Source organism: Miniopterus natalensis, chromosome 18, assembly GCF_054644295.1.
Source record: "Miniopterus natalensis isolate mMinNat1 chromosome 18, mMinNat1.hap1, whole genome shotgun sequence".
Classification (NCBI taxonomy): domain Eukaryota; kingdom Metazoa; phylum Chordata; class Mammalia; order Chiroptera; family Miniopteridae; genus Miniopterus; species Miniopterus natalensis.
In genome coordinates this window covers 5,406,063-5,432,428 of record NC_142098.1, presented here as the reverse complement: position 1 = coordinate 5,432,428, position 26,366 = coordinate 5,406,063, and the positions used below count along the sequence as shown (strand labels likewise).

At 54.7% G+C, this 26,366-nt stretch overlaps 1 protein-coding gene across 1 annotated transcript; it reads left to right on the top strand.

The window, feature by feature from the left end:
* Positions 1-1,156: 1,156 nt before the first annotated feature.
* On the top strand, positions 1,157-3,063 carry CBLN1 (cerebellin 1 precursor). The gene is made up of 3 exons (XM_016213769.2): positions 1,157-1,420; positions 1,567-1,686; positions 2,866-3,063. Exons 1-3 carry the CDS (start codon positions 1,157-1,159, stop codon positions 3,061-3,063), a joined length of 582 nt encoding a protein of 193 aa, XP_016069255.2.
* Positions 3,064-26,366: the final 23,303 nt, after the last annotated feature.

Below are 26,366 nucleotides of genomic sequence, written 5' to 3'. Positions count from 1 at the left end.
AATGAATGAATGAATGAATGAATGAATGCACGCTTAATCCGACTCCATGGCGAGCACAGCAGGCTCTTCGCGTGACGGACAAGGGCGTCGGGTCCAGTTCCGTTCTCGTGGCCGTGGGTTGGGTAAGGTGAACGCGGAGACACAGGCCTCGAGTCCTGGCCCAGCCAGGTCCTGGCAGCAGCACGTGCGCCCTCCCCGAGGCCACCGAGCACGCCCCGCCCCGCCGCGCTGGCACGCGCCCTGCAGTCGGCCGCCAGGTCAGCCCGCACGCCCCGGCTGGCACGCGCGCCGGCTGCCCCTCGCGCCTGCGCCCGCTGGGGGGCGCTCCCTCCCGCCCCGGCGCCTTCACGCGGGAGCCGCACGCCCCCTGCGATTCTACTCGACCCAGGGCGCGCGCGCCTCCTACCTGCGGACCGAAGAGGGAGGCGGGCGGAAGGGCTGAGGGGCTGAACGAGACAGAGGCTGGAGACTGCGGGCGAGGGAACGAGCTGCGGCGGCAAACGGGTCGGACGCGCGCGCGCGCTCCCGGCCCTGGCTCGCTCAGTCGACTCCGGGCCAGAGCCCAACCCCGCTGCCGCGCACCGCCCGCCTCACCTCGCCTAATAACAACGGCGCCCAGGGTCAGGTGGCCGCGCGCGGACAGCGCCGCCATTGGCCCGGCGGGGAGCGCGGCGCTCCAGGATTGGCTGGGGGGCGGGGCCTAGGCCGGGCGGGGGCGGGGCTGTAGAGGGAGGCGGGCCGGGCAGCGGCAGGGGCGGGGCCAGGCGGCGGTCCGCGCCTTTGTGCCCGGCGCGCGCTCTCCGCCCGCTCCTGCTGCACAGCCGGCTGCATCAATAATTCAGAGCGGCGGCGGCGGAGCCAGCGGCTGGTGCGGGCAGGAGGCGGCGGAAGCAGCGGGGACCGAGAGGCAGCGGCTATGCACCCAAGTGCGGCGGGGCAGCCGCGGCTCCCCTGAGGCCCGGGCGGGGCTCCGGGAGCACCGCGCGGTGGGGCACGCCTGTTCGGGAGTGCCAGGGAGGGCCGGAGTGTCCAGAGCGGCGTCGGCGGAGCTGCGCACCGAGCTGAGGAGGGGGCTCTGGAGCGGGGTTGGGGCGGGGGGGGGCGGCTGGCGCAGGCGGCCCCCGGGGCGGGGGGCGGGGTGGGTGCCGCCGCCGCGATGCTGGGCGTCGTGGAGCTGCTGCTGCTTGGGGCGGTGTGGCTGGCAGGCCCGGCCCGCGGGCAGAATGAGACGGAACCCATCGTGCTGGAGGGCAAGTGCCTGGTGGTGTGCGACTCCAACCCCACGTCCGACCCCACGGGCACAGCTCTGGGCATCTCTGTGCGCTCTGGCAGCGCCAAGGTGGCTTTCTCTGCCATCAGAAGCACTAACCACGAGCCGTCCGAGATGAGTAATCGCACCATGATCATCTACTTCGACCAGGTGAGTGCTACACGTAGATTGGACTGGGAGGGGTCGGGGAGAGGTGGAGGGTAGATGCCTGCTGTGCCCCGAGGTCTCTGCGGAGGCGCGCGGCGAGAGTTCGGGTTGACTCGTGCCTACCCCCGCTCCTCCCCGTCTCGTTATAGGTACTAGTGAACATCGGGAACAACTTCGATTCAGAACGCAGCACTTTCATCGCCCCGCGCAAAGGGATCTACAGTTTTAACTTCCACGTGGTAAAAGTCTACAACAGACAGACCATCCAGGTCAGTGCCGCTTCAGGCCCGGCCCGGCCCGGGAGGGGGCGGCTAACGGCGGGAGTGAGCGGCCGCGTGGGGGGGGGGGATAAAAAAGGGGCAGCTGCACGTGCCCGGGCTGCTGGGAAGGACGAGTAGCTGGGCCTCATGCTTCTGTGGCTTGGGCTGCCCCTTACGTCCCCGGTCTTCGGCCCTCGGAACCTAGCTCCTTCCCGAAGGCAGAGTTTCCCTCCGCCGCCTTCTGCGCCCCTCGGGGGAGGGTCTCGCGCTTTCCTATGAGACTCCGGGGATTTCCCGTAGAGGTTGCTGTGACCATCGCAGACAGTTCCCGCTTCCATAAGATTGTCCTGACCCCCTTCAGCACCACGGACAGCACCTCGGCCCCGCGTTCCTGCGCGGAGCCGGCGCAGGTGAAGGGAGGGAAAGGAGGGAAGGGGCGTAGTGCCACTCCCCCTGGCTCCAGTGTCGTCCCAGCCCGCTCTCAGCGTCTCCCCAGGTTCTCAAAGGTATCTAGGTTTCCTTTGGGCTGAGACAAAAGGTGGAAGGCGCGGCTGGGAAGAGGGGGTGCGCGGGGCCTTTGGCTGTGGATGCCGCCGCAAGGGCAAAACCAAGCGGTGGGTGGCCGGAGCCGCTGGAGCTGGACGGGAATTGAGCCTGGCGATTGGGGATGAAGCACAGAATGCAGCTCTGCACGAGATTTCTCTTCAGCCAAAAGCCTTTCCGGGCTTCTCCACTGTCTCCACTGTGTCCAGCCAGGCAGCTAGGGTCAGGAGGAGCCAGGATTTTTGTTTGTTTTTCCAGAAGCACCAAGAGCGGAGTGGTCTGAGTTTCACTTTGAGCCTTGGGAGTGGGGTTGTGTGTGTGTGGCGTGGGAACTAAGGTCTCAGGGCTCTTGAGCCACCTATGGGTCCCTTAAACTGTATGAAAGAGCGACCTCGGGGTTCTCTGGGCACACTCGAGGAAAGGAGGTGACTCGGCTACGGGCAGTTCCATCTTCTCATCTAGATGGGCACCTTTTGCCTGCGTTGGACCCTGGGCAGTAACCTGCAAAGCCCCTTTTCTTCCCGCGCCCACCCCCCCTTCCAGGCCCTCCCGGCTGATACCGGGCCGAGCCGCGCGGTTGCGCCTCGGGTGCCGCTCCAGCACCGCCGGGGCCGCAGCTCTGACGCGGGCCTTTCTCTTTCTCAGGTGAGCCTTATGTTAAACGGGTGGCCGGTGATTTCAGCTTTTGCTGGGGACCAGGACGTGACCCGGGAGGCCGCCAGCAACGGAGTCCTCATCCAGATGGAGAAAGGCGACCGAGCATACCTCAAGCTGGAGCGGGGGAACTTGATGGGGGGCTGGAAGTACTCGACCTTCTCCGGATTCCTCGTGTTTCCCCTCTGACCGGCTCTTCTCCGGAATGGAGGCGGGGGGGGGGCAGGCAGGAGGGGGGCGAGAGGCTGAGACGTAGCGGACCCGGAGAGCGCGGGACTTGAACCTTCCCACGCGTGCCCCCGCCGCGCCGGCCCGAGGGTGCGCGCAGGCGTCCGCGGAGGGCGCGGGCGGCCGGACAGCTCTGCCCCTTTACTCATTTGGAGAAGTAAGTTCCACTTAGCTCTGCGCGCTCCCGTTTCCAAAGCTAAGCTCGCCCCCCCCATGCCAGTCGCAGTAACGGAGGAAGAGGGGCTGCCCGCCGCCGTTCCTTCCCCGCGTTCGCGTCCCCGCCGATTCACAGAACCGAAACTTTGTATATCGCTGTATAACGTGAGACCCCGCCCCCCGGGTCCCCGCTGAAGTCGAGTACGCCCCTCCCCCATTGTGGTCGACGGGGGCGGGGTAAGGTTTTTATTTTTATTTTTTGACTGGGGGGGGGGTAGTTTTAATTTGGCGAGCACTGCTCCGCTGAAATCGCCGCTCAGGCGTCAGTTAGCTGGAGGCCCTTCCTTCTCCGCTGCTTGCTAGCGAGAAAGGACTCACCTCAGTGGCGACAGATTTAAAAAATATATATAAATATATACCATTTGTACACCAAGAACTCTTCCCAGTGGAAACTGGCCGTACTTCCATATTTCTATGTCCTATTCGGAGTGATCGTGAAATCCAAGGCCGCTTGATGTTCTGAGCTTGTCGACGCCCCGTGTTCCGTGGCCCCACTCAGCCGTCGGGGCTCTGCCCGGCGCTTCCCCGTCCTCTGTAACATACGTGTCAGCAGCCGAGATTTAAATTTGCTTTAATCCAATAAAGTTGGGACTTTTAATTTTCTGAAACCGCTTTCTAAACTCCGCACCTTCCCCAGCTGCGGGGCTGAGGGCCCGGGCGCAGAAAGGCGAGGTCCCGAGCGCGGGGGCAGGGCTAGCAGGGCGCCCGGGCCCCCGGCGCCAGGCCTGCGGCCAGCCCTGCGCTCGCCCGCGGTACCTGCTTTGGCGCAAACCTAACAAATTTGGCCGAAATCTTACGAGGCCAAGCGGGGCCGCCGGCCAGGAAGCCAAGCTCGGGTTTTCGAAGCCCGAGCTTCAGGAGTAGCCCCAGGCCGGGGAGCTGGAACCCGCCGGGCCGCCGCGCGCGCTCCCCACGCTCTGCCCGCGGGCGTCTCCCGCTGAGCGCTCCCGCTCCCCGGTGCCCGGTGCCCGGTTCCTGGTGCCCGGAGCGGCGGTTTTTCTACTCCTGGCCGAGTCCCAGGCCGGTCCTCCGCGCCGCCGGGGCACCCAAGCTGGCGCTCGTCACGGGACTTTTGGTCAAGAGGTTCCTCTAGGAGTTTTGATTGTATCGGAACTTAATGTGAAAGCAAAATTGAAATAAACGACTTCGTTTTAAGTCTGGAAGTCTGACCCAGTCGCTTCGGGCCACGGGGAGGTCGGGCTCCGAGGGAGCGGGTGGGCGGCAAGGGCCTCAGCGCCCGGAGCCTCGGCCTGGACGGGCCTCTGGCTCTGGTCCTTTTAGAGGCGTTTTTCCTGGCCCAAGATTCCGGGGTGGGTTTAATTAGCTCCTGGAGGGTGGGGAGAAGGGGAATTGATAAGATTATAAGGAAGGCGCTCGGTTTCCTCCCGCCGCTCCTCTGATTGGGAGTCAGAGCCAGCGGCCCTCCGCGGCTCCGGCCCTGCTCCTGCGCGCGGTCGGGCGCGTCCCCGGTGCGCTCCCGGCGGCCCTCCCCCGCCCCCGGCGGGACCGTAGGGCTCGGGAAGCGGGCAGTGGACAGGAGCGCTGTTCTGTTCCTGCCTCGCAGCTCCCTCCCTGCAAGTCAGTCCCAAGGGACCCGGAGGTGAGGTGGAATAGGGGCCCTAGAGGACTCTAAAAACAAACACACGCGATTCTTTTAAAGTACAGACACTTCAAAAAATGTTTTCTCCGAGTTCTTTCGTTGGGAAGAGAGGTCGGGAGAGCCGGAGGGTCAGCAGCGGAACTAGCTCCACCCAGACTCAACCTCTCTGCTGCCGGTGTACAGCCAGCCTGCCAGCCGAGCTGTGCACCCGGGCTCTCTCCGCCCAGCGACAGTAGCCACTACCCAAGGAAGCTGCACCCAGAATGCGCTTGGACCTCACTTGGCTGCAGGCGATGGTCACCCCTCTTCCTGAGGAGGGGGGACCACCTGGGTGACTGTCCAGGCTGTAGGACCACCTGGCTGGGCTCCTCCTGGGTGACTTTGACAAGTCCCCTCTCTGGGTCTCAGTTTGCCCTGTGTATAAAGACACGGAGGGATCTGAACATCTCCAAGAGTCTCTCCTGCTCCAAGGTCCCAGCTGTGCTGTTTCCTGACTAGGGGCCTCCAGTTCTTTTGCCTGGGTTTAGTGAGTCCTGGCTGCAACCCCCCCCCCCCCCAGCTCCTGAATGCTAGGCCTGAGGCTGGGCTGGAGGCCAAGGGGAAGCCTGTGCACCCAGACACTCAAGCTCACCTAGAGCCCCTGCTCTGGGGCCTGGGAGGTGAACACAGAGGGGAGCACATGGGCTCCAACAGGAAAGGGAGGGGAGAGTTATATCTCTATTCCACTCTGGCTCAGCTGCCCCTTCCCAGGCAAGGGCCTCTGCTTCCCCAAATCTCTGACCTTGGCATTGGAGACCCTTCTCAATCTGGTTCCAGCCACTTCTACCTGCTGATCCCTTCCCTTTGCCATTCAAGGAACCCATCTCCCATTACTGTCTTCATGCCTCTGCCCCTGTTGTTACTTTGCTTCAAGTTAAAGTACACTTTCTCTCCTCTGCTTTGCAAAATTCTAACTTTCCTGGGAATTTAAGCAGTTCACCTAACAGGCTGACCCCTCTGGGAAGCAGTCCTGTCCATTCAGCACAAGCCCTGCTTTCCCAAGGTCCACCACCCTGGCCCTCCCTCCCACCAGGCCTTGTTGGGCCCAGAAGGGTAACATCAGGGTGGGGCTGTATTTTGTTCTGCAGTGGGTTTCATGGGGCAAGGGCTGCCCACACCAGCAAGTGATCAGAAGTGCTAAGCTGGCACTCCTGCCCCAGAGGGCTCTGGGGAGATGTGGGGTTCTCCATCCCCAGTCTGCCCTCAACCTGGGTCTCAGCCTCCCATTAGCCTGGGCGGGGCTCTCCCCCGGGACCTGGAGTTTAGATGCCGAGGGTTGGGCCACATCCCTCAGATGGGGCAAAGGTGGCGGTCATTGTTACCTTTGCCAGAGGCAGGTGAGTCAGCCTTCAGCTGAAAATTGTGCTCCAGCTGGGAGGGAACCAGAGACTCCAACTGATGTGTTGGGGATTGAGAGGGAGAGAGGAAAAGGGCCATAAGGAAAAGGCAATAGAGACCACCTGCCTCCCCCTCCAACCAGAGGCAGATGGGGCATTCTAAAGCCTACACCTCACAGTGACTTCTTTTATTATTTAAAACCATCTAGGCCCTTCTAGATCTGGGCTCTGGCTCCTGCTTACATCTCAAATTAACCCACCAGAATAGAGCCTTAAAGGGTTCCAGACCACCCCTTCATTCAGCTTCACCCTCAGTCTGAAGGATTCCTCCCCTGCCCAGGTCACCTTGGTTACTCCCTTTTCTGCTGCCGCAATAGTAAATGTCACCTCCAGGAAGCCTTCCTCACCCCAGTTAGGAATAGTGATTATCCCTATTTGGAGTGTGGTCTCTCTACGACATTGCCCCCTCTCCCCAGTTCTCTGAGGGCAGCAGCTGTGTTAGGGGTCTTGTCCAGGGGGTCGTGGTGGGAGTGGGGGGAAATCATGGAGGTTTCTAGGACCCCAATGAGCCCAGACCTGAATTCTAGGCCTGGGTTTTCCAGGAGGCTCATTGTGCTTCTGGGTACCGCTGGACCAGCACTGGATCCCTGATGAGGAGCCCAGTCACTGTTGTCTGAGCAGCGCTGGTCCGAGCTGGGCTCCTAGCTGGCCTCGCCTGGGTTAGCAGAGCGGGGAGTGTGCCCTCCAAGCTGCGCAGGAGCCGAGCGCCAACGCTGACAGCCCGCCCGGAGGATCTGCTCCTAATGAGAACATAATTGCCCAGATGGAGAGGGAGCCTCACCCTGCTCCTTAATTGTTGTCTTAATGGGGTAGTGATGGGGGAGAAAGGGGGGGCATGGAGAGGCAGAATATTTCCACGGGTGCAGGGCTGTCCTGGGGCCCCCGCGGACCCAGAGGAGGGTGGGAAGACCCGAAGGTGCGGTGGGCATCCTGCACCCCGTGTGATGTGCCGCCTGAGACTACTCTCTCCCCCAGTCTGATCTTATTTCTGTCATCTCCCCAATGTGAGGCGTGGGCTGGAAGATGTCTAGGGTTTCCTCAGGTGTTCTCTGATCAAGGCCTCCCCGAGTCTAGGCCTCCACCTCTCCCATCCCCCACCCACCTCCCAGCGTGAGCCTGGCCCAGTCCTGTCACCACCGCTGGCTCTCAACAAGAGTGAAAACTTTACCTGCTCTGGGAGGCCAGCCGTGCCCTCAAACAGGGAGGTCCGCAGGAGGGAAAGCCAGGTACGCCTGCTTTGAGCCAATCCCCGGGCAGAAAAGAACCCCAGGGCAAGTACAAAGGCCTCTGGTGAGCGCACAGGCCCCTCACTGGAGAAGCGGGCACTCTCTCCAGGCCTCAGTTTGCTCACACTTCAAATGGGGGCAGTACTGCCTTCGCAGCAGGGTGGTTGTGAAGATTATGCTAAAAGGGATAAAAATGCTCAGCACTGCCTGGCACATAGTAGGTGCTGAGTGAACGGTAGCAACAATAAGGAGCAATGGGCCCCTGGGCATCACACGGTCACAGACGCAGGACACAGGGGACATCAAACAGATGGGGAAACTGAAACCAGAGAGGGGGTGGAATTAGAAAGAGGATCCTGTGGTCTCCCCCCCTCCATTAGTCATGAGAACGGGGGATTTTACCCAGGAAGTGTCTCTCCTCTCTGTCCCTATTGCTCAGACATTTCCGTGACCACTGTGGAGGAAGGTTCTCTGTCTGCATGTCTGCACGCTCCCTCCTAAGAGCACGAGCCCCATCTGCACGTCTGTGTCCCTTCAGAGCGTGAGCCCCCCAAGACAGGAATGGGGACCTGCTCATCGAGCCTGGTCCAGAGCCTCCAGGTGTCCTGTGATTATGTCATGGTGAAAGCAAATGCGCCCGGACCCACAACACGGGCCCAGCCAGAAGCCACCCCTCGGGAACTTCCTGGAGCCCTCAGTGTGCCCTGCCCCCATCACCGACCCGGTGCTGACATGAAGTGTTCCCAGGCCCCGCCCTGGTGGGCACCTGCTCTTTCCCTCACCTCTTCCCATTTCACTCGAGCTCAGCCGGTCCTCAGGAAGTCCCAGCCTTGACCCTGGGAGAGTAGTGAGCAGAGGTGGCAAGGAAGAGGCCCCCTGGAGAGAATTAGATGTGTGGGTTGGTGTTCGGGTCTGTTACCAGGTCCTCTCCCCGGGAGGATGCTTTCCTGTGCGTGCATGAGGCTGGCTGCGCTTGTGGCCGCAGCGAGGAGACACAGACAGCTGAAGTCAGGAAGGGAGGCTTCATGGTCGTAAAGAAAGGACTTCCGGCCGTGTGGCCACAGCCCGCAGTCTAGGGAGGTCCTTGCTCATCTTATTAAACTGTGAAGAAGTCAGGGGAGAAGTGCAGGGGAGGGAGCAGGGGTTGCCACTGCCTGACCCCTGCAGGCCCCACTTTGACGTTCAGGGCTCCTCTGGAACTCTGCTTCACCTGCAAGGTCCCCTCTGACCGCCACCCATCAGGGCCTCACCCTCAGCTGACGACACCTGAACTCTCCAGTGCAGACCACGGCCTGACCACACTCTGCTGGGTGCTGAGCTCTGTGAGGATCAGCTCAGCTGCCCTCCCCACAGGAGCCCAGCGCCTGGCACAGTGTCAGGGCTGGCAGAAGCCCTATGAATGTTCCCTGAATGAGTGAGTGAGTGAGCACACGAGTGGGTGGGCAGACGGATGGTGATGGCTGGTCGCATCGTGAGTGCGCTTGCCTGGCCTCCAGACTGTGAGCTCCACAAAGGCATCTCCTGCCATCGGTCGTTGCAGTCTGGGCGCCTCGCTCAGTTCCCGGAGCAGCGTCAGCCTGAGTATTCCTTGAGTACTGAAGGAGGAGTTGCAGTTCCCTGGCAGTGGGACTCCCAGGACGGTGCGGTTCAGGAGTGCAGGCTCAGCATTGCGCTCCTCTCTGGGCCCCCACTGCCCCTACCCCACACAGCCGCGTTTATTTTAAAACAATGCAGCTGAATTGCAATGGTCCTTGCATGCACCCTCAACAAACTGTCGGCTCCTCAGAAGGCAGAGACCATATTTTATTTTCCTTAAAGGGCAAGAGTACCCTCCCCTTCCCCCAACACCTCATAAAGTGATTTAGTTTTGGTTAATTAGCTGTTTAACGCAGGATCAAGCCATGAGGTCTATGGTTACAGGTGAGGTTGAAGCCCCTGCTGGTGGTGCCAATCAGTTGGTGAAGCCCAGAAGGGCTGTTTGTGGTGCCAGCACAGTAGCCACACAATGCCTGGGCCCACGAGGGAGCTGGCATTTCCCCAGCAGACCCTGGCTCGTGGCTAGCCACGGATGGGGTCTCTGGCCCTGTGCTCCAGATGAAAACAGAACAGCGTCTGAAATCCCCCCCCAGCTTTGGGTTCTGCTGCAGACCGTGGCGGTGGAATGGGACAAAGGAAAGCAAGGATTCCCCCAAATCCCCTTCCTTCCACAGCCCCAGTGTCCTGCTGGGAGTTCAGCCCAGCAGAACTGTCTTGAAGGCTCTGCTTGCCGGCAGCAATCTGCTTCCTCCCCTGAGGCTCCGAGAGCCTTTTCTCCTGCCATCAGAAATTACTGCCGACTTTCAGGGAAACTTTCAAAGGGGGAAAGGGAATTACCAACAAAGGAGAGGCAACTGGGCACCCTCCTTCCTCATTTGAAAGGAGCTGTGTGCTCTGCCCAGACCCTGTGTTGGATAGACTCCTTTGTGTTTGGAGAGACTCAAAAATAAACTCCCCGATGTGTACTTCCGCGGAGCAGTTGGGCTGATTGTATAATGACCGAGTGGCTCCAAATATGGAATTCAAACGCAGCTGATGAGGAGCCTGCTGTTTCACTAACGCGTCTTCATCAGAGCTGGTCCATTTAGATCACAGCGTTGCTCCAAATGCGCCGAGTCTCTTCCTCTCTTTTGCAGTTCATTTCAGGTAGACAGCTTGTTTACTGATTCTGAAGGTGCCGAGGGAGAGGGCACAGCAGCGACGCCGGCTGAGCTGAGGGTGCTGCTCGCAGCTCACCCGCACGCGGTCTGGCTGCCTGGCGCCCTCCCGCCTCCCCTGGGCGATCCCAGCTCCCCCGGGCACCCGCTTGGCAGGGGCGCGGGCGTTGGGCCTAGCAGTCTCCTGCGTCAGGATGAGTGACGGCGGTGCTCTTTGAGGACGTAAAGCTTGGAGCTCTTTCCCTGGATTGTCCAAATGTGTCCCTGTCTCTGTCATGAGAAACTGGGGTTCAGGCCAAGGGCAGGAGCAAGCCTGTTTCCCCAAGAGCAAAACCCCATGACCGCTAAGGGTCCCATCCCAACGAGAAGCCTATGAAATGCAAGACTCTCCAGGCAGGAGCTGGGGTCTTCATGCCTGTTCCCAGCTTACAACTGTCCCCAGAATCCTGCCTTCTAGCTCAGTCCACAGAAAAAGCTACCCGGTGACTGGCTCTCGGAGCTGTGATGTGCGGCTTCTCCTGGCTCCTCTAAATTCATGCTCCCCTCCGGAGCCAGAGTGGACTTCTCAAACATAAACCAAACCCAGAATCCTTTGCTTAAAACCACCCGGTGCCTGCACCGTGCTGGGCCTCCGAGGCCTGGCCCTGCTGACCGCGAGCTCATCTGCTGTGGCTTTCCTCTGTGCGGAGCAGTTCACTCCGGATTTCTGTCCATTCCTAGACTGTGCCAAGCTGTTGCCTGTCTCAGAATCTGTGCCCATGTTCAGCCTTTGGGGGTAATGAATACTCTTCCACCCCGAGCCTGCGTGCAGCTGTTTCTCTCTCTCCCCGGTGTCAGCTGGCCCTCCGATCTCTCTCTGCGACACTGAGCCCCTCTGTGATATTACCAGTTGAGCTCTATTACGCCACCTCCAGATGCTCAGGTATCTGTTTATTTCTTTACTATCTCTCTCCCTCCCTGGGGACAGAGACCTGGTCTGTCCTGGGCATCACTTTATCCCCAGAATTTGAAACAGAAGCTGAAATGGTAGGGGCTCGATTCATATGTGAACGAGTGAATGGCATGCCAGCCATCGAATTTGTTCCCCAGGGCTCAGGGCTTCTGCTCCGTGAGAGAACATTGGTCCATCTTCCCACAGGCCCCTTTCCTCTCCTCGGGATCTCAGGGGAGCCATTAAATATGCCACCCACGAGGAGCCATATCCATCAAGGGGAAGTCACGAGGTCAAGAATGGGGGCTGGACAATTGGTCTCCACAGGCCCAGTGAATGGGACTTTTGCTTGTTAATGTCTGTTGTTAAAATTGCTTAATTCAGCTTAACCATGCCGATAGATTAGGGAAAACTGAAGTGAGCTGTGAATTATTGAATTTTTCCACTGAAGTTATTTTGCAACAAACAAGCACAAGCAAGAGAACACGAAGAAAAGGGACCTTGGTCTGGGACAGAGGTGAAAGCAGCCAGGATACCGTCCCTGGAACTGGAGCTGCTTGGAGCAAAGGCGGGCTGCGAGGTGGGGACAGAGGGCAGAGAGTCAGGGCTGCAGAATCATATGCACGAGAGAGGAGGCAGCTTTTTGGCTCTCTCCAAGGTGGGAGAGGGCAGCTCTGGGGGCAGAAGTGGCAGCGATGTGAGTCTAAGGCTGTCGCAGGAAGACACCCTCAGATTGCAGAGTATCCACCACAGAAATCCTCAGGTAGCCTGGAGCTGTCAGCAAACATTTGTCCAGCAGTGCTCAGCTCACAGTCCCCGCAGGCCCAGCACCGGCTCTGCTCCAAGGCCCCGTGGAGAACCCCGCAGGGGCCTGCCTCACCCGCAGTCCAGCTGCAGGGGCGCGGTGTGGAGCAGGATGGGAAATCGGGGTGAGGGCTTGGCTGGCTGCCCTGCTGGCATCCACCTCTCCCTCCCACACCATTCCGAGGTCCTCATGGTCCAAGTCAATTTTCACGACCTTAGGGTTCACCCTTGGTCATGTGGTCAAGACGAGGCTTTGAATTAAGCGACTGGGTTTGATTCACCAGGACTCTAGAAACTCAATTCAAACTGGCCTTGGTGCCACCTTCCCAAAATAACTGATTGACTCCCAAATAACCAAGGGTGATGGAACCCAGGTGTGGCTGGTCCAGAATGCTTCAACAGTGGCATCAGTCTGCCTCTTTCCACATCTGGATTCCTTTCCAGGCCCCCAGTGTGGCAACGCTAGCTCCTGTATCAGGAAGGGAGCCTTTTTCCCACCACAGCTCCAGGAAAGCAATCCAGGGCTGATGAATGTTGGACTGACTTGAGTCAGGTGCACTCCCAGAACCAGCCTCTTTGATCAGAGACATAGAAGGAGCTGATGGGCCAGGCATGGAGCCAGGTTGGCAGGGGGGCTGGGGGAGGCAGCCCTCCCTGGGGACAGCGGTACCGGAGAAGGGGGGATGCATGTGAGGCAAACAAAGGCACCAGATGTCTCCACCACCACCCCTTCCTGGCTGTATGACTTTAAGTAAGGGGCTTAATGTCTCTGAGCTTTGGTTTCCTCATCTGCTACAGTGAGATGAGCAATAATATCTAATTCTGTTAGGATTCCTGAGGTAATGCCTATGAGAGGTTTAGGCTGAAGGGCATAAGTGCACAGTAAAGAGTAGTTATTGTTATTCTCCCAAGACAACTTTTGCCAATGCACATGCACCCTGGTATTGTTATTTAATTTGATATTGTTATCAGAGATATCTTTATCGCCACCCCCACCCCCAGGAAGAGCACACACTCCTTGTGGACTAATAATGCTTATACTTCTATTAGCCTTTGCAAAATTCCATGTGATGAGTTCACAGACCACACTTAAGTAGCTATGATGTAGGGCCAAGTATATGCTACAGTTATTCCGCAGGTATGTTGTATTGCCTTGGGTTTGGGGGGGGAAAGGATGGGAGAGATTGCTTCAGGCATAATTTGATCACAAGTGTCTGGTCCCTGTCTCCCTCTCTCTGTGCTCGGATCCTTTCACTCCTCACAGTCACAATGTAGCTGCAGGAGTTCCAACGCTTTCATTGTCTCTGCTTTAAATCCTCTATCCCAGAAGTCTTGCCTATGAAGGAGTCCCTTGCCAATGGCTAAATCGATTTTTATGAAAATGCAATGCAGGCTCTGATTAGTCAGGCCTAGTAATAGTACCGGCACAGCAGATAATCAATGCTAGGTATTACTGGTAAGACCAAAAGGACGGGCGTGGACATGTGGATGCTGGGAGGACAGTGACTCAAGGGCTCTTTCCATGGGACCTCTGCACACCCCTCCCCAAGCTCTGGTTCAGGTTTGCATGCAGTTCTTTAGCCTCTCCCCCAATGTGGGTTGTGCCTGGTCGGGAGGAAAGACACCTCAGGCATGTCCTGGCTCATAGGTCCCATGAACACAGAGGGACAGGTAAGGACAAAACAGCAATCAGGAGCATAGGCTTTGCGGACAACTTGACCTCGTTCAAATTCAGTCATAATGTGTCTGAGCTCTGAGCTGTACAGAAAAGGGGTTGATAAGAACCTATTTCTTTGGGGGATCCATTCATTCATGTAAAACAGTTATGAAGCCCCTAGTAGGAGCCAGGCTCGGTTCCAGGCGCTGGAGTTACAGCATGAACTAAACAGACGCGCTGCTCTCGAGGGAGTGGCTGTACCTTTGTCCAGTCGTCACACAGAGTTGCATGATCACCGCGATGAGCGCTATGGAGCGACTGTCTGCACAGGACCCTGTGGACCACGAGGGGTCCGACTGAGCTGAGACTTGGAGTGTGACTAGGAATGGGCTAGGCCAAGGTTGGGGCCAGGAAGAGCATTCCAGGCAGAGGGAACAGCATGTGCAAACCCCTAAGGTAGAAGCCATGGATCTGTGTAAACCCTGGAGGACTGAGGAAGGGCCAATGGTGCCCCAGTTGGGGAGGGAAAGGGGGTCAGGCTGGCTGCTGGGAGGAGAAAGGCCTGGAAGGGGACAGGATTGGGAGTGGGTGGTCCAGTGACGCGGCCGCGGTAGCCATCAGGCTGAGGGACACAGGAAGCTAGGACAGAGGCAGAGACAGCGAGGTTGGAGAGCAGTGGATGTGTTTGAGAGATATTTAGGAGTTAAATTCTTAGGATTAATGAGGTACAGAGGTGAGGGAAAGAGGGTGTCAGTCAGGGTGGTCTCTTTGAAGTCTCCTAGATTTCTGGTTATGTTGCACATGGTCACCATTGCCACTCCCAGAGAGAAGAGCTGGATCTGGGGTGGGGGTGGGAGGTGTCGTGAGGTCAGTTTGGGACATGTTGCATTGGAGGTTCCTTTGAGACCTCATGTGTCCATGTCAAAGAGACAGTGAGCTAGCAAGTCTGGAGGCCAGGGGCCAGATCTGAGCTGCAGGAAAAAACTTGGGCCTCATGGGCACTAAGGTAGGTCAAGAGCCCTGAGCAGAGCTGAGCTGGCTGAGAGGGAGAGCTCCTAGGAAGAGCTGCTGCGTCACTAACACTTAAATGATTGTTGGGGGTGTGTGTGTGTGTGTGTGTGTGTGTGTGTGTGTGTGTGTCTTACAGCCAAATCTCCCCACTTGAGGCAGCTGCTATAACTGGCTTCTGGTAGGGTGACCTCACCTGTCTCAGCTCCTGTTGTCTCCTAATCAAGGTTCTGATCCAGAAGGGGCCGCCTTATGGTGGGAGTGGTGGGAGTGGGGGTGGGAGAGGACGGGGAGCCGCCGGAGGCACAGAAGGTGGTCTTACTAAGAAGCTCCTCTCACCTTCGCCCCGACACACATGAGTCAGGCCTGACACTTTGATTGAACTCAATTTCTTTCTTTTTAAAGTCTCCCCTGGAAGAATTACGAGCCTGGCTCCCCCGACGGGAACGGGAGAGGATGCTATTGGCGGTGGCATAAAAGCGGAGGTGAGAGGAAGGAGCAAAGGATGCAGCGTTTATCCTGAGCGGGTCCTGGAGCACCAGCTGCCTCCTGAGCAAGACGGACAGAAACCAAGGGCTTTAGAAACAGAGCCGCTCCACCGCTGCAGGCAGGAGAGGAACCAGACTGAGGCAGGCCTGCCTGGATCTAAGCAACTGATCCCCACGAGGCAAAGAAAGCCCCCGAGCCCCAGGGCGGAGGCTGGGCAGCTGGGCAAGAGGGAGGGGCTGCAACAGGCCTCCAGGGCCGGAGCTTTGTCCTGGAGTGACCATCGCGCTCCCTGCCTCTGAAGAGACAGCAGGTCCCCAGGCCACGCAGGCCTGTAATGCAGACAGCAGTCTCCGGAGACAGCAGCAGGCGATAGGACAGGCTGTTTGTGGACCAGACCAGAACATCTGCAGCAAGCACAGGTTATTGTCTCCAAGACAGTTCTCAGAAGGTGTAACTCTCCTTCTTCATGTGATGACAGGATTACAAAGATAAGGATGGCAGTGTTGGTGCTCTGGGGAGACTTAGGGACTGGGGAGGGCACTGGACCTGGGGCAATGCTGCCAGTGCGTGGAGGGGGAGATGCCAACCCCAAGAGATCTTGGAGGAAGCTGAGGGCTTCAGGGAGAAGGTGACTTTGTTTTGATTTTAATAGATTTTATTTTTCAGAACAGTTTTAGATTTATAGAAAAGTTGAGAAGATTGTACAGAGACTGTCCCTATCGCCTCCCCACACTCAGTTTCCCCAGTTATTAACATCTTTCATTAGTATAGTACATTTAATGAACTGATATTAAAACGCTATTATTGCCCAGCCGGTGTGGCTAGTGGTTGAGCATCGACCTAGGATCCAGGAGATTGCGGTTCGATTCCCGGTCAGGGCACATGCCCGGGTTGCGGGCTCGATCCTCAGTAGGGGGCATGCAGGAGGCAGCCGATCAATGACTCAGCAGTGATGTTTCTCTCTCTCTCTCCTGTTCTCTCTCTGAAATCAATAACGATATATTTTTAAAAAACACACACAAACAACAACAAAAACACTGTTATTAATAAAGCCCTTGCTTCATTTGGATTTCCTCAGTCTAATGCCCTTTTCAGTTCCAGGCTCCCATCCAGAAGTCTCATCACATTTAGTCATGTCTCCATAGACTCCTCTCGGCTGTGACCGTTTCTCAGGACTTTTCTGGGTTTTGATGACTTGGACAGTTTTGAAGAGTACTGGTCGAGTATTTTGCAGAATGTCTACTTATTGGAATTTGCCTAATATTTTCCTCATAATTAGACAAGAATTATGGGTTTGGGGGAGGAAGACCCCAGAAGTAAAGTGCCTTTTTCATGACATTGGAGCAAGGATATATGCCACCAACGTGACCTGGCTGCAATCTCCAAGGTCAAGTTAGTCTCCTCCCTCCCCTTTCCGAGCTGCACTGATTGGGAGTCAATATATGCAGGCATGTTTAAGAAACGAGAGCTCTTTTTCCTGAGCTCTGAGTAGGCATCAACATGAATTATTTGAAATTTCTCTGCAAGGGAAATTTGTCTCTTCTCCCTCATTTACTTATTTATTCAATCATTTATTTATATCAGACTTGTGGATATTTATGTTATAGTTTGGGTTATAATCCAATACTACTTATGGATTTTTTGGGCTCAAGTCCTAGCATTGGCCGTTAGAAGCTCTTTCAGCAGGCTCCTGTCTCTTTGACATACCCCTCCAATGTTAGTCGTTTCTTTAACTTCTGCACTTTGGCTCTACAAGATGCTGAGGCTCATCTTGGACATTTCCTGACCCAGTCAGAGAATCGGCAATTTTGAGAATAGTGTTAGAAACCAAGACCTGCGCACTCGGTGTGCTCACTGCTCCTGGGGTGTCACTGCTTCCAGGGCCTCTCGGCTGACAGAACACGAAAATGTGCGCATGCATACTAACCACGTCTGTAAGTATTTCTAGATGCAAACACCCGTGTGTATGTTAAACCGAACGGGAGTTCATATTGCTGTCCCGTCTTGAATCTGTTACCGCCCGAGTCGGCCTGGTCTCCTCCCCTCGCTCGTCTGTAACCTTCCACTCCAGCGGGAGGAGCCCTGCTCCTGCCGCCCGCTGTCCATGCACCTCACTGTTCCATCCAGCCCGCGCGTGCCGGGCTTCCGATTGTTAACCCACACCCCGCGAGGGAGCAGCTTCACCAGAGGGAGTGCGCGGCTTGTGTGAAGCTCTTCTTGCCTTTAGTTTTACAGTTTGTAACTGTCTTCTATTCTTTGCACTCATTATTTCCCTTCCTCCGCCTTCTCTGGTTTTAGTTGAGCGTTTTATATGATTTCACTTTATCACCTTTCTTTGTGTATCAATCACACTCCTTTAAAAAAAAATGTCCTGCCCTGCTGGGCGTGGCTCGGTGGTTGAGCGTCGACCTGGGATCCAGGCGATCGGGGTTTGATTCCAGGTCAGGGCACATGCCCGGGTTGCGGGCTCGATCAATGACTCTCTCATCATTGATGTTTCTCTCTCTCTCTCTCCCTCTCCTTTCCTCTCTCTGAAATCAATAAAGATATATTTTTTAAAAATAAAATAAAAATTTAAAAAAATGTCCTTAGAGCTTGCAATATACATTTACAACTGATCTAAGTCCACTCTCAAATAGCACTCTGCCCCTTCCCAGGGAGTGAAGTTACCTTATAGCAGAATATTCCAGGTTCTGCCCACTCATCACTTATAAAGTTGCTGTCACTGATGCCACCATCCATATGCTCTAACCACATTGAACATTTATTTATTAAATCAATTAAGGATGTGAAAAATAAAATATTTTATTTAACCTTTATTTATCCCTTTTCTGATGCTTTTCCTTTTATCACGTAGATCTGCATTTCTAACCTATAGGGTTTTCCTGCTTCCTGAAGAACTTCTTTTAACATTTCCTGCAGGGCGGGCCCGGTGGCAATGCTGCTCTCACTTGTTCGTCTGAGAAAGCCGTTGTCCCTCTTCACTTTGGGAGGATGATTTTCACCGTGGAAATCTGTGGGGCTCTGGAGGTAAAGCCCACAGAAGCACGAGGCCCCTGGGAGACTGGGCTGTCCTCACTCACCCTCCAGCAGTTTACCAAAGAACCACTGCAGTGTCCTTCCAGCTTACGTTCCGGTGGCTTCTGCTGCAAGCAGCTGATCTGGACAGTCTTTCTCTGTTTCTGCCTTTCTCTCCTGATACTGGGACGTCAGTTTGCCCCGCAATCTCAATTCTCTAATAAGTCCAAGAAAATACATTGAGTTTGTTTCACTTTTTTCTTGTTGTAGGGATGGGAATGACAACTTCTTAGCTCTTTACATGTAAGAACTGAAACCAGAAGCCCAGGGATGAATTTTGAGCTGGGTCCTGAGGGGCAGGCGTGATTTCTCCAAGAGTCAAGGCGCACGTAGCCGAGAGCACGTGGCCACCCAGACGCGTCCTGCAGTGCCTCCTCTCACTCTAGGGGAGTTATCGCCAGGGCCTCACCTGCAAAAGGCCCGTCAGAGTGGACGCTGGGGTTTTGACCACCCAGCCATCCATTCGCTCTGCCTTGTGTAACAGCCCTCGGTTTTCAATTAGAGACACGCCCGTGGCCCCTCCTCCAGCGGTGTGTTTGAGGTGAAACCAGTTTCTCCTGGGCCTCCAGCCATGCGACTTTGACCTGACCGATCAGAGTCGCAAGTTTTCCTGACACAATGATTGGTTCAGGGATGTTCCTGTGATCCCGCTGGAGCCAATGAAACGTGAGGGGAAATATGTTGGGGAGCTACTAGCGGGCGTTATGGGATCAGGAGGGAGGAGCTGGGTGACAGTCACACCAGCACGAGGAAGATGATCTGAACAAGCAGGAAGCCGTGTCCTAGTGACGTTCAGGCTTCTGCTTCCCACTGAGCCCGTAAACACTCGGCCTCATGACTCTCCACTTGCAGGACCCTTTGCTGCGGGATGCCCTTTTTGTTTAAGCCATATGGACTGGGTTCACTGTTGCTGCCCACCAAAATCCTAAGTGATATAAAGGATCTGGTCTTTGATGGAGGAATTTCAGATTTCAGGGAGATACAAACACATGTGTGGCCCGGGGGGTGAGCACTTGCTTGCTGAGAGATCATATTTGGGGACTTTTTTTCACCTCTTTATTATCTGCTCTTTACCCAAATTTCACTGGGCTATTTTCCCAATAGCCTGTTTACTCATGTATGAGATTTTGAAATGTCTAAGATATTTGCTTAAAGTTGAGCCTACCTTTCCTCGTCGCTTTATACCCATGTTGAAAATGCTGCTCCGCAGACCTAGCTGAGCCCCGTCTCTGTCCCGGCCACTGCACGGAGCAGGCAGGACTCCACCTCACCCCGAGAGGAGGCCAGGGCCTAGAGGGCACAGGAGAGCAGGACTGAGGCTGGGCAGCAGATCCTCACTGACCTTTCCTCTCTGCCCCTTCCACTGCTGTTGTTTTCAAAATCTAATCCCCCTCATCCAGGCCTCCCGCTCCCAGAAAATGGCCCTGTGTACTTAACTGATGCACCTAAAACTGGCCCCCCACCGGAGCTCGAGTTAACTGTGGTCCCTGGGAAAGGTGACCCCGTGAACTAGTCCACACTGAGGGGCCGATGCTGGGCAGCTGCTTAGGGAATCCCTCTCCCAGGGGCACAGTTGAGTGTGGACTTTGAGGCACTAGGGAGGGGCTGGTTCAAGGATCCTTGCTCTTCTCCTCACTGTACAAAGTGCCATTCTTACAGATTCTGGAAGGGGCAGTGACTGGAGAGGTGGAGACAGCTACATAGAAACCTACCAATAAAGACTTAGGTCTCAATCCTGACCTTGGACGAGCCCCTTTACTTTTCCGGGCCTCAGTTTCCCCCACGGCACAATGGGAAGGATAATTTCTCTTTGGTTGAACTCTCCAGGGACACAGACTAAATGCCACAACAGACAGAAAAGTGTTTTAGATGAAAACTGCTGTAAAATAAATTCAAGGTGTTATTATTTTAAGGCGCAAAATCAGAACTTATAAAACCAGGCATAAAAACGTCCTGGAGGCTATACTTTCACTCTGGAGAAAATTAATGGTTACATCTTGGGCTTGAATTTTCAACAGCGTCAGTCCCAGAGTGTCAGAGCTGGAAGCGCCCCTAGTGCCACCCCTCCCCATGGAGAGTGTGAGGCTCAGAGAGGGAAGGGACTTGCTCAGGGTCACACAGCAGGTTTAGGGACTTGGTTGGGACTGGGACCCGGTATTCCTGATGCCTTTTTCTCCATTCTCTTCTTCCTGCTCACGGGGATGGCAAAGACTGCAGGACTCAAGCCTCTGACCCATCTCTAAGCCAGGCCCGAGGCTGTGAGACCTGCCTCAGCACCTGCCCCTGATGAGATCTCTGTCTGCAGGCCCAGTGGGGCCTCAGAGGAAATTCCCGCTGCGATTGCAGACCCAGCTCCTCAGGCAGAGCCCGGCTTGACCCAGAGACCCCGCTGCTGGACTCATCTTCCTCTCTGAGCCGGCTCCCGTACAGTGTGGCGTGGTGTGGTTTGAGTGCAGAAGTAATTGCAATATATTGAGGTTTGGTATTGTAATAAAAATAGGGCCATTACAGCTACCATTTATGTCATTAGTATTTAGTGGTGGTGTGTTGCAGCTTTTTTAGTGCTCATAAAACTGTCGCTGCTTGCAGATATGTCACGGCGCTGATATAAATTTAAAGGGGTGGAAATTCATAAGTCATAAAAACTAGATAGTAAGTAGCAGCTGAGCGGGATGGACAGGAACTGTTGTATTAGGCATGCAAATGCTTATGGATTTGCATGTCTGGTGCTTGCATTAGCATAATGAGACGCACATTTACATTAGATGGGCTTGATTCACTAGGCCCTTGTAAATAAAGTCCACTCAGCCCAAATCGGAGGAGTGTGGGCCCAGAGGAGGCATTGGTACAGGGCCCAAAGGGCAAGTAGAGTCACGCCCCGTTTCCTCTCCTGTGACACGACAGTCCAGTTCAGGGGTGTACAGTTTGTGAGTCTAACTGTGCCCCATGACATTTCCTTAGTGTACACATATACGTGCATATCTGCCTCTCTCCTTGGGAAGAGTATATGAGTATATGTCTCTGTGTACACACCTCTTGTGTAAGTGCACATGAGTATATGTCTCTGTGTACACACCTCTTGTGTAAGTGTACATGTGTGCGTGCTTGTGTCAGCGTGTGCGGAGCCTCCTGTCTGACTGTGTGTTCTGGTGTGCATCCCTGGGAGCCTGTGTGCACAGGTGCATCTTGTATATGCACATCTGGAAATGCTGAGAAGGGCAGGAGGTGCTCAGGGCCAGGCTGAGAGCTGACACTGTCATTTCTTCCCTGGAATTTCAGAGCCTCTAAAAATCCCACCCTCCCCCATAGGAGGCAGCAACCTGAGCTGCCAGCTGGGCTATAAGTGTCTTTTATGTTGCCTGAGGCCATTGTCTGAGGCATTGGCCTTGACCAGCAGCCTAAGAGGTGACAGGGTCTGCAAGAAAGGGGGTAAGAGGTAAGGGGGCTGCAGCCACAGGGAGAACTGGCTTCCTCTCCCTGCACCTCCCACTCCCCATGAAATAGGAACACAAGGGGGAGGGGAATTAACCATGGCAGCATCCCGTCGTGGAGCTAGGTTTTACGTGTGTGAACTCATCTGATTCGCACACCAGCTCTCTGAGGATGATTGGTCCCAGTTCCCAGATAAAGACATAGAGCACAGTGGGCTTCAGAAATGAGTCAGGGCTGGATGTCAGGCAGTGCTCCGCCAAGCACAGTCTGGTCCTTAATGCACTGTGTTCTCCTGGGATGAACCACACTCCCCGAGACTTCTTGTTCCCAGTGACCAAAAGGCCAACACAGCAAAGTTTTTTATCTTTACCAGCTTTCCCTTCCTTCATCATCCTCTTTGCTCTGAAGATGTCCACATCTTGCTCCTCCAAGCCCAGAGCCTCCCCCTGGGGTGCCACGTCAGAACCTGTCCTCCCAGTAGCTCCAACCTTTAGTCTTCATCGAAGCTGCCTGTGTTGCAAGTGACACTCTCTCACTGAGCTCTCTCTGCCTTCCAAGGTGTTTCCTTATTGAGCAAACTAATCAGTGCTAAGATGATTATGGCTGCTAACAAAATCAAATATCTCCTTCCTAGGGACAGGATACGGGAGCTGGACGTGCTCTTCAAGTTCATGGAATCCGATGTACCTTCTTAAGCTCACAGAAGAGAAGGGACCTACCCAAGGGGCCAACAGCCAGCAAAGTGGTGGGTTGACCTTGAAACCAAGTCTTATAGTTTCAAGCCCAATACTTCTTTCACTTCACCAACTTTACCAACATCCCAAAGAAATGCGGTGGTGGGAACCACAGGCACGGAGACAGGCCGGTGGTGGAGATAGCTGGCTGTGCTGTAGGGCTCTACCTGAGAGCAGAGCTAGCTTCTGGAAGTGTCAGGACGGTGCCCTCCTGAATGGATTCAAAGGACAACTTGCCTACACCTCTCCTGGTACTTGTCTAAGATCATAAAAGCCTTACCCTGAACTGGGACCTCTTTCACCAATCCAAGACAGCCACCAGCGTCAGGCACCTACGCGTCAACAGTAAGATCCAGGGAGCCCTGGCTGCCATGCTCAGTGGTTAGAGCATCAGCCCACACACAGGAGGGTTGCAGGTTTGATTCCTGGTCAAGGGCATGATTCTTGGGCTGCAGGTTTAAACCCTGGCCCCAGTCAGGGCACATGCAGGAGGCAACCAATCCATGTGTCTCTCTCGCGTTGGTGTCTCTCTGTCTCTCCCCCCGCCCCCCGTCTCTTCCACTTTCTCCAAAATCAATGGTATCCTCAAGTAAGGATTAACAACACACACAAAGAATCAGGTACAGAGAAAGGAGAGAAAGGAAACTTTTATTGTGATACTTGGGTTAATTACTCGGCGCAGACCCTCTGTCTGAGACAGCAAGCTGGGTCCCACTGCCGCTCCCTGAAGCTCCTCAGCAGCTGTCCTTGGGCTGTTTAAATAGACACGGACATCCTAATCACCCGGTAACTGTGTTGCCGATTCATTTTTTTTGGTGGAGTATTTCAATATCATGGCAGAAGCAGTAAGAATCTCCAAACCCCAATCTTGGGGAGCAAAGCTGGGGGCATCTTCCAATGGCAGGGTCGCTGCTTTGCCTGAACTACGGCCCCAGGATCGCTGTCAGGCTTTGAGGAGCCCAAGGACACCAAATATCCTGCTGTACAGCTGGCCTCAAGGCCTCCCCATCTCCAAGAAGCTCATGAGCTGCTTAAAATGAGCTTCCAAATGTATGTTGAGGCTGGATTTACGTCTGGTCTGCTGCATATTAAATGCTGATTATTAAAAACATTTGCATGGCTCTTTAACAACGATAGATTATGTCTCTGTTACCTAAGTCTCAGTGAAGGCTTTATTAATTCATTATTATTTTATCAACATACAATAAACTGTTCTATTAAATCTAAATTAGACAGATATTTGGGGAGGGATCATCTAAAAAGACCTCAGCTGAGTCTATCCCCAGGGAAGGACTTAATGAAGTTTTAAACAGTTAATAACCCTCAGTACATAAATAAACCATGGGCATTTAAAGACCTGCAAAAGCTGAAATGAGAGGTTGCGCCTCAGCAGAGGAGACATGAGAGAATGCTCTGAGGTCTCCTCCTTGTAAGAGACATGACCTCTACCTTCAGACAATATTTATTGGGCACCTGGGAGAATGTGACACTCCTGGGGACTTTAAGACGAACTCTGCCCTTGGTCCAAAATTTGCTAAGGAAATAGGCAGAGACAGCCTTGAGACAATTTTCTCCCTCTCTCAAATAATCCACTTTTGATTTTAAAATCTAATTTGGTTGGAGAGGTGAGAGATGAGAAAGAAATTCTGCCCTGACGTGAGGAGTGATGATTCCTTGACAATCCTATAAGGTCCACTGAAAGCCAGATCTCCTAACTGCCTCCACCGGAGGCAGGACCAGCTGCATAATTTCCAGGGCCGAGCGCCAAGTGCAGTGCAGGGCCCCTTGTTCAAAATGGGTGGCCAAAGTGTTAACAACAGTGAATGCAGGTGAAGGTTATAAAGGCGTTCATTATACATTGCCAAGTCCATTCTACTAATAATTTAGTATAATTCTCAATTAACATGTTAAAAGTAAAAAATATATATTTTCCAATCTAAAGAAATAACGAATGATTTTGAGGTGGCAACTGCAGAACACTGACTGACGGACAGGGCCTTCTAAGGGTGAGGCCAGGAATGACCGCACAGGTGGGACACGAAGCTGGGCCGTCTGGACGGCTCCCTGGGCAGGGGGGGGCACAGGAAGCGAAGGCTTTGAGGGGAGCCCCCGGTGTCCACTGGAACGGGAGCAGGGTGGAGGTTCGGACAGGCCAGTGTAGTGAGGAGAGCGAGGCTGTGGGTGTAAGTCGGAGCCAGAGAACAAGAGGCTGAAGTGCTGGGTTAAGGGGACAGGAAGTTATGAAAAGCTTTAGAGCAGAGGGTGAAGACCTCAGAAGTTCAAGTTCACTGATGGTCAAAGGCCAAGGACTGACCCATGGGGAAGGTTTCTTTCCATTGCAGCGATCGATGCTTCCAAAGTATTCATCCTGCAGTGCTGCTCGGAGCCAAGCCCTGGCTTTTTTTTTTTTTTTTTGTCTTCCCAGCTTGAGCCCCCAACAAACACTGGGTGGTTTCTTGGGTGGTGACTAACTATAGTAGGATAGTAGGATGGAGTCTTTCTTTAGTTGGGTTTCCCTGAAAGAAGAGCCTGAGACACAGACTTGGGCGTAAGTAGTTGAATTTGAGATAAGCCCGGTCGGCGGAGTGAGGCCTCAGACCTCTCACTGAATCCGGGGAGCAGGAGCAGTGGCCTGCGGGCCGCATGCCCACGCAGAGGCTGAGGATGCCACTGGAGTACTGTGCAGCCTGCACTTTGGGGCCACACCTGCCAGTGGCTGAAGGGCCTTCACGGCTTTAGGTAACACTTTGGGACAGAAAGAAATGGGGAGATGCAAACACAGTTGAGGTGGGACACTGGCTGTGTGCTTAGAGACTCGCCCCCCTCCCCCAGCCACCAAGGGCACATGGCATGGGACACATAAAATGTTTGTAACAGGCTCCTTAGGGCACTGAGAAGTGTCTGAAAGACTTTATGACTCCTCCTACTCAAGAGTCCATCTCTGGGACCCATTAGGTGAGTGCAAGTGTTTGGGGAGAGCAGTTGGTTATACTTTTCAATGCCAACCATAGAGGAAGAGTATGTAGCCCAGACAAGGACAATTAAAAATATAGGCAGGCCAGAAAGCTGCCATGGAGGATACACTGGGTCTCCCCGCATCTCTCCTCCTGTTGAGTGCTGTGAATCCCACCTCTCATCCCTCTGTGGGCCGATGGGCTTCTCCCAAAGGCTTTAGTGGGAACGGCGACATGGGGATGCTGGACTCCTGGCACCATGGGCTGGAAGGCAGACCAGTGACTTTGCCACTGACCAGCTCTGAGGCCAAAACCCATGACTTAATCTTAACAACGTGCGCTATAGAGAGGGGCAGCCCTGGGTTTGAATCCTGGTACTTGTGAGCTGTGAGATTTTGGGCAAGTCACTCATTCGTCTATATAGCTACTAATCCGCTAAGTAGTTACTGAGCGTGGGCTCTGTTCCCAGCATGGAACAGGCCACCTGGAGTTTCCAGATAAGAGGAGGAGATAGGCAATAAAGGAGAGAGAATTAATGGATAAAAATACATCATTATAAGTCTATGAAGGTGCAAAGGTAGAGGAGGGTAGGGAAGGGGAAGGGGTAACTACGTAGACAGGGTAGTAAGGCTGGGCTTCTCACTGGAATGAAGGGAACCACGGGGAATAGAGCGAAGAGCTTTCCGGGCAGGTGGAACAGTGTGTGCGAGGCCAGGAGACAGTAAAGACCTTGCCTGTTTGTGAAACCAAGAGGAAGCCAGGGCGACTAGAGCGTAATCACAAAACTTCAGAGACAGGGTTAGGTCGTGTTGGGCACTGTGGCCCAAGGAATGGACTTTAGATGCGACATTTGGGCGGAGGGAAGCCTTGGGAGGATTTTGAACGGAGGAGTGGCGGGATCCCACGTTCTGTCTTAAAAAGGATCACTCCTGACATAGCGAGGTGACTAATTCAGAGGAGAAGGAAGCGTGGGCCTGGGGAGACCAAGTAAGAGGACACTGGGCTA

Excerpts from the sequence above, each read along its gene's own strand:
- CBLN1 (XM_016213769.2), top strand. The coding sequence starts at position 1,157 with ATGCTGGGCGTCGTGGAGCTGCTGCTGCTTGGGGCGGTGTGGCTGGCA. Across the intron at positions 1,421-1,566 it reads TGATCATCTACTTCGACCAG|GTACTAGTGAACATCGGGAA; the intron begins GTGAGTGCTACA and ends GTCTCGTTATAG. Across the intron at positions 1,687-2,865 it reads ACAACAGACAGACCATCCAG|GTGAGCCTTATGTTAAACGG; the intron begins GTCAGTGCCGCT and ends TCTCTTTCTCAG.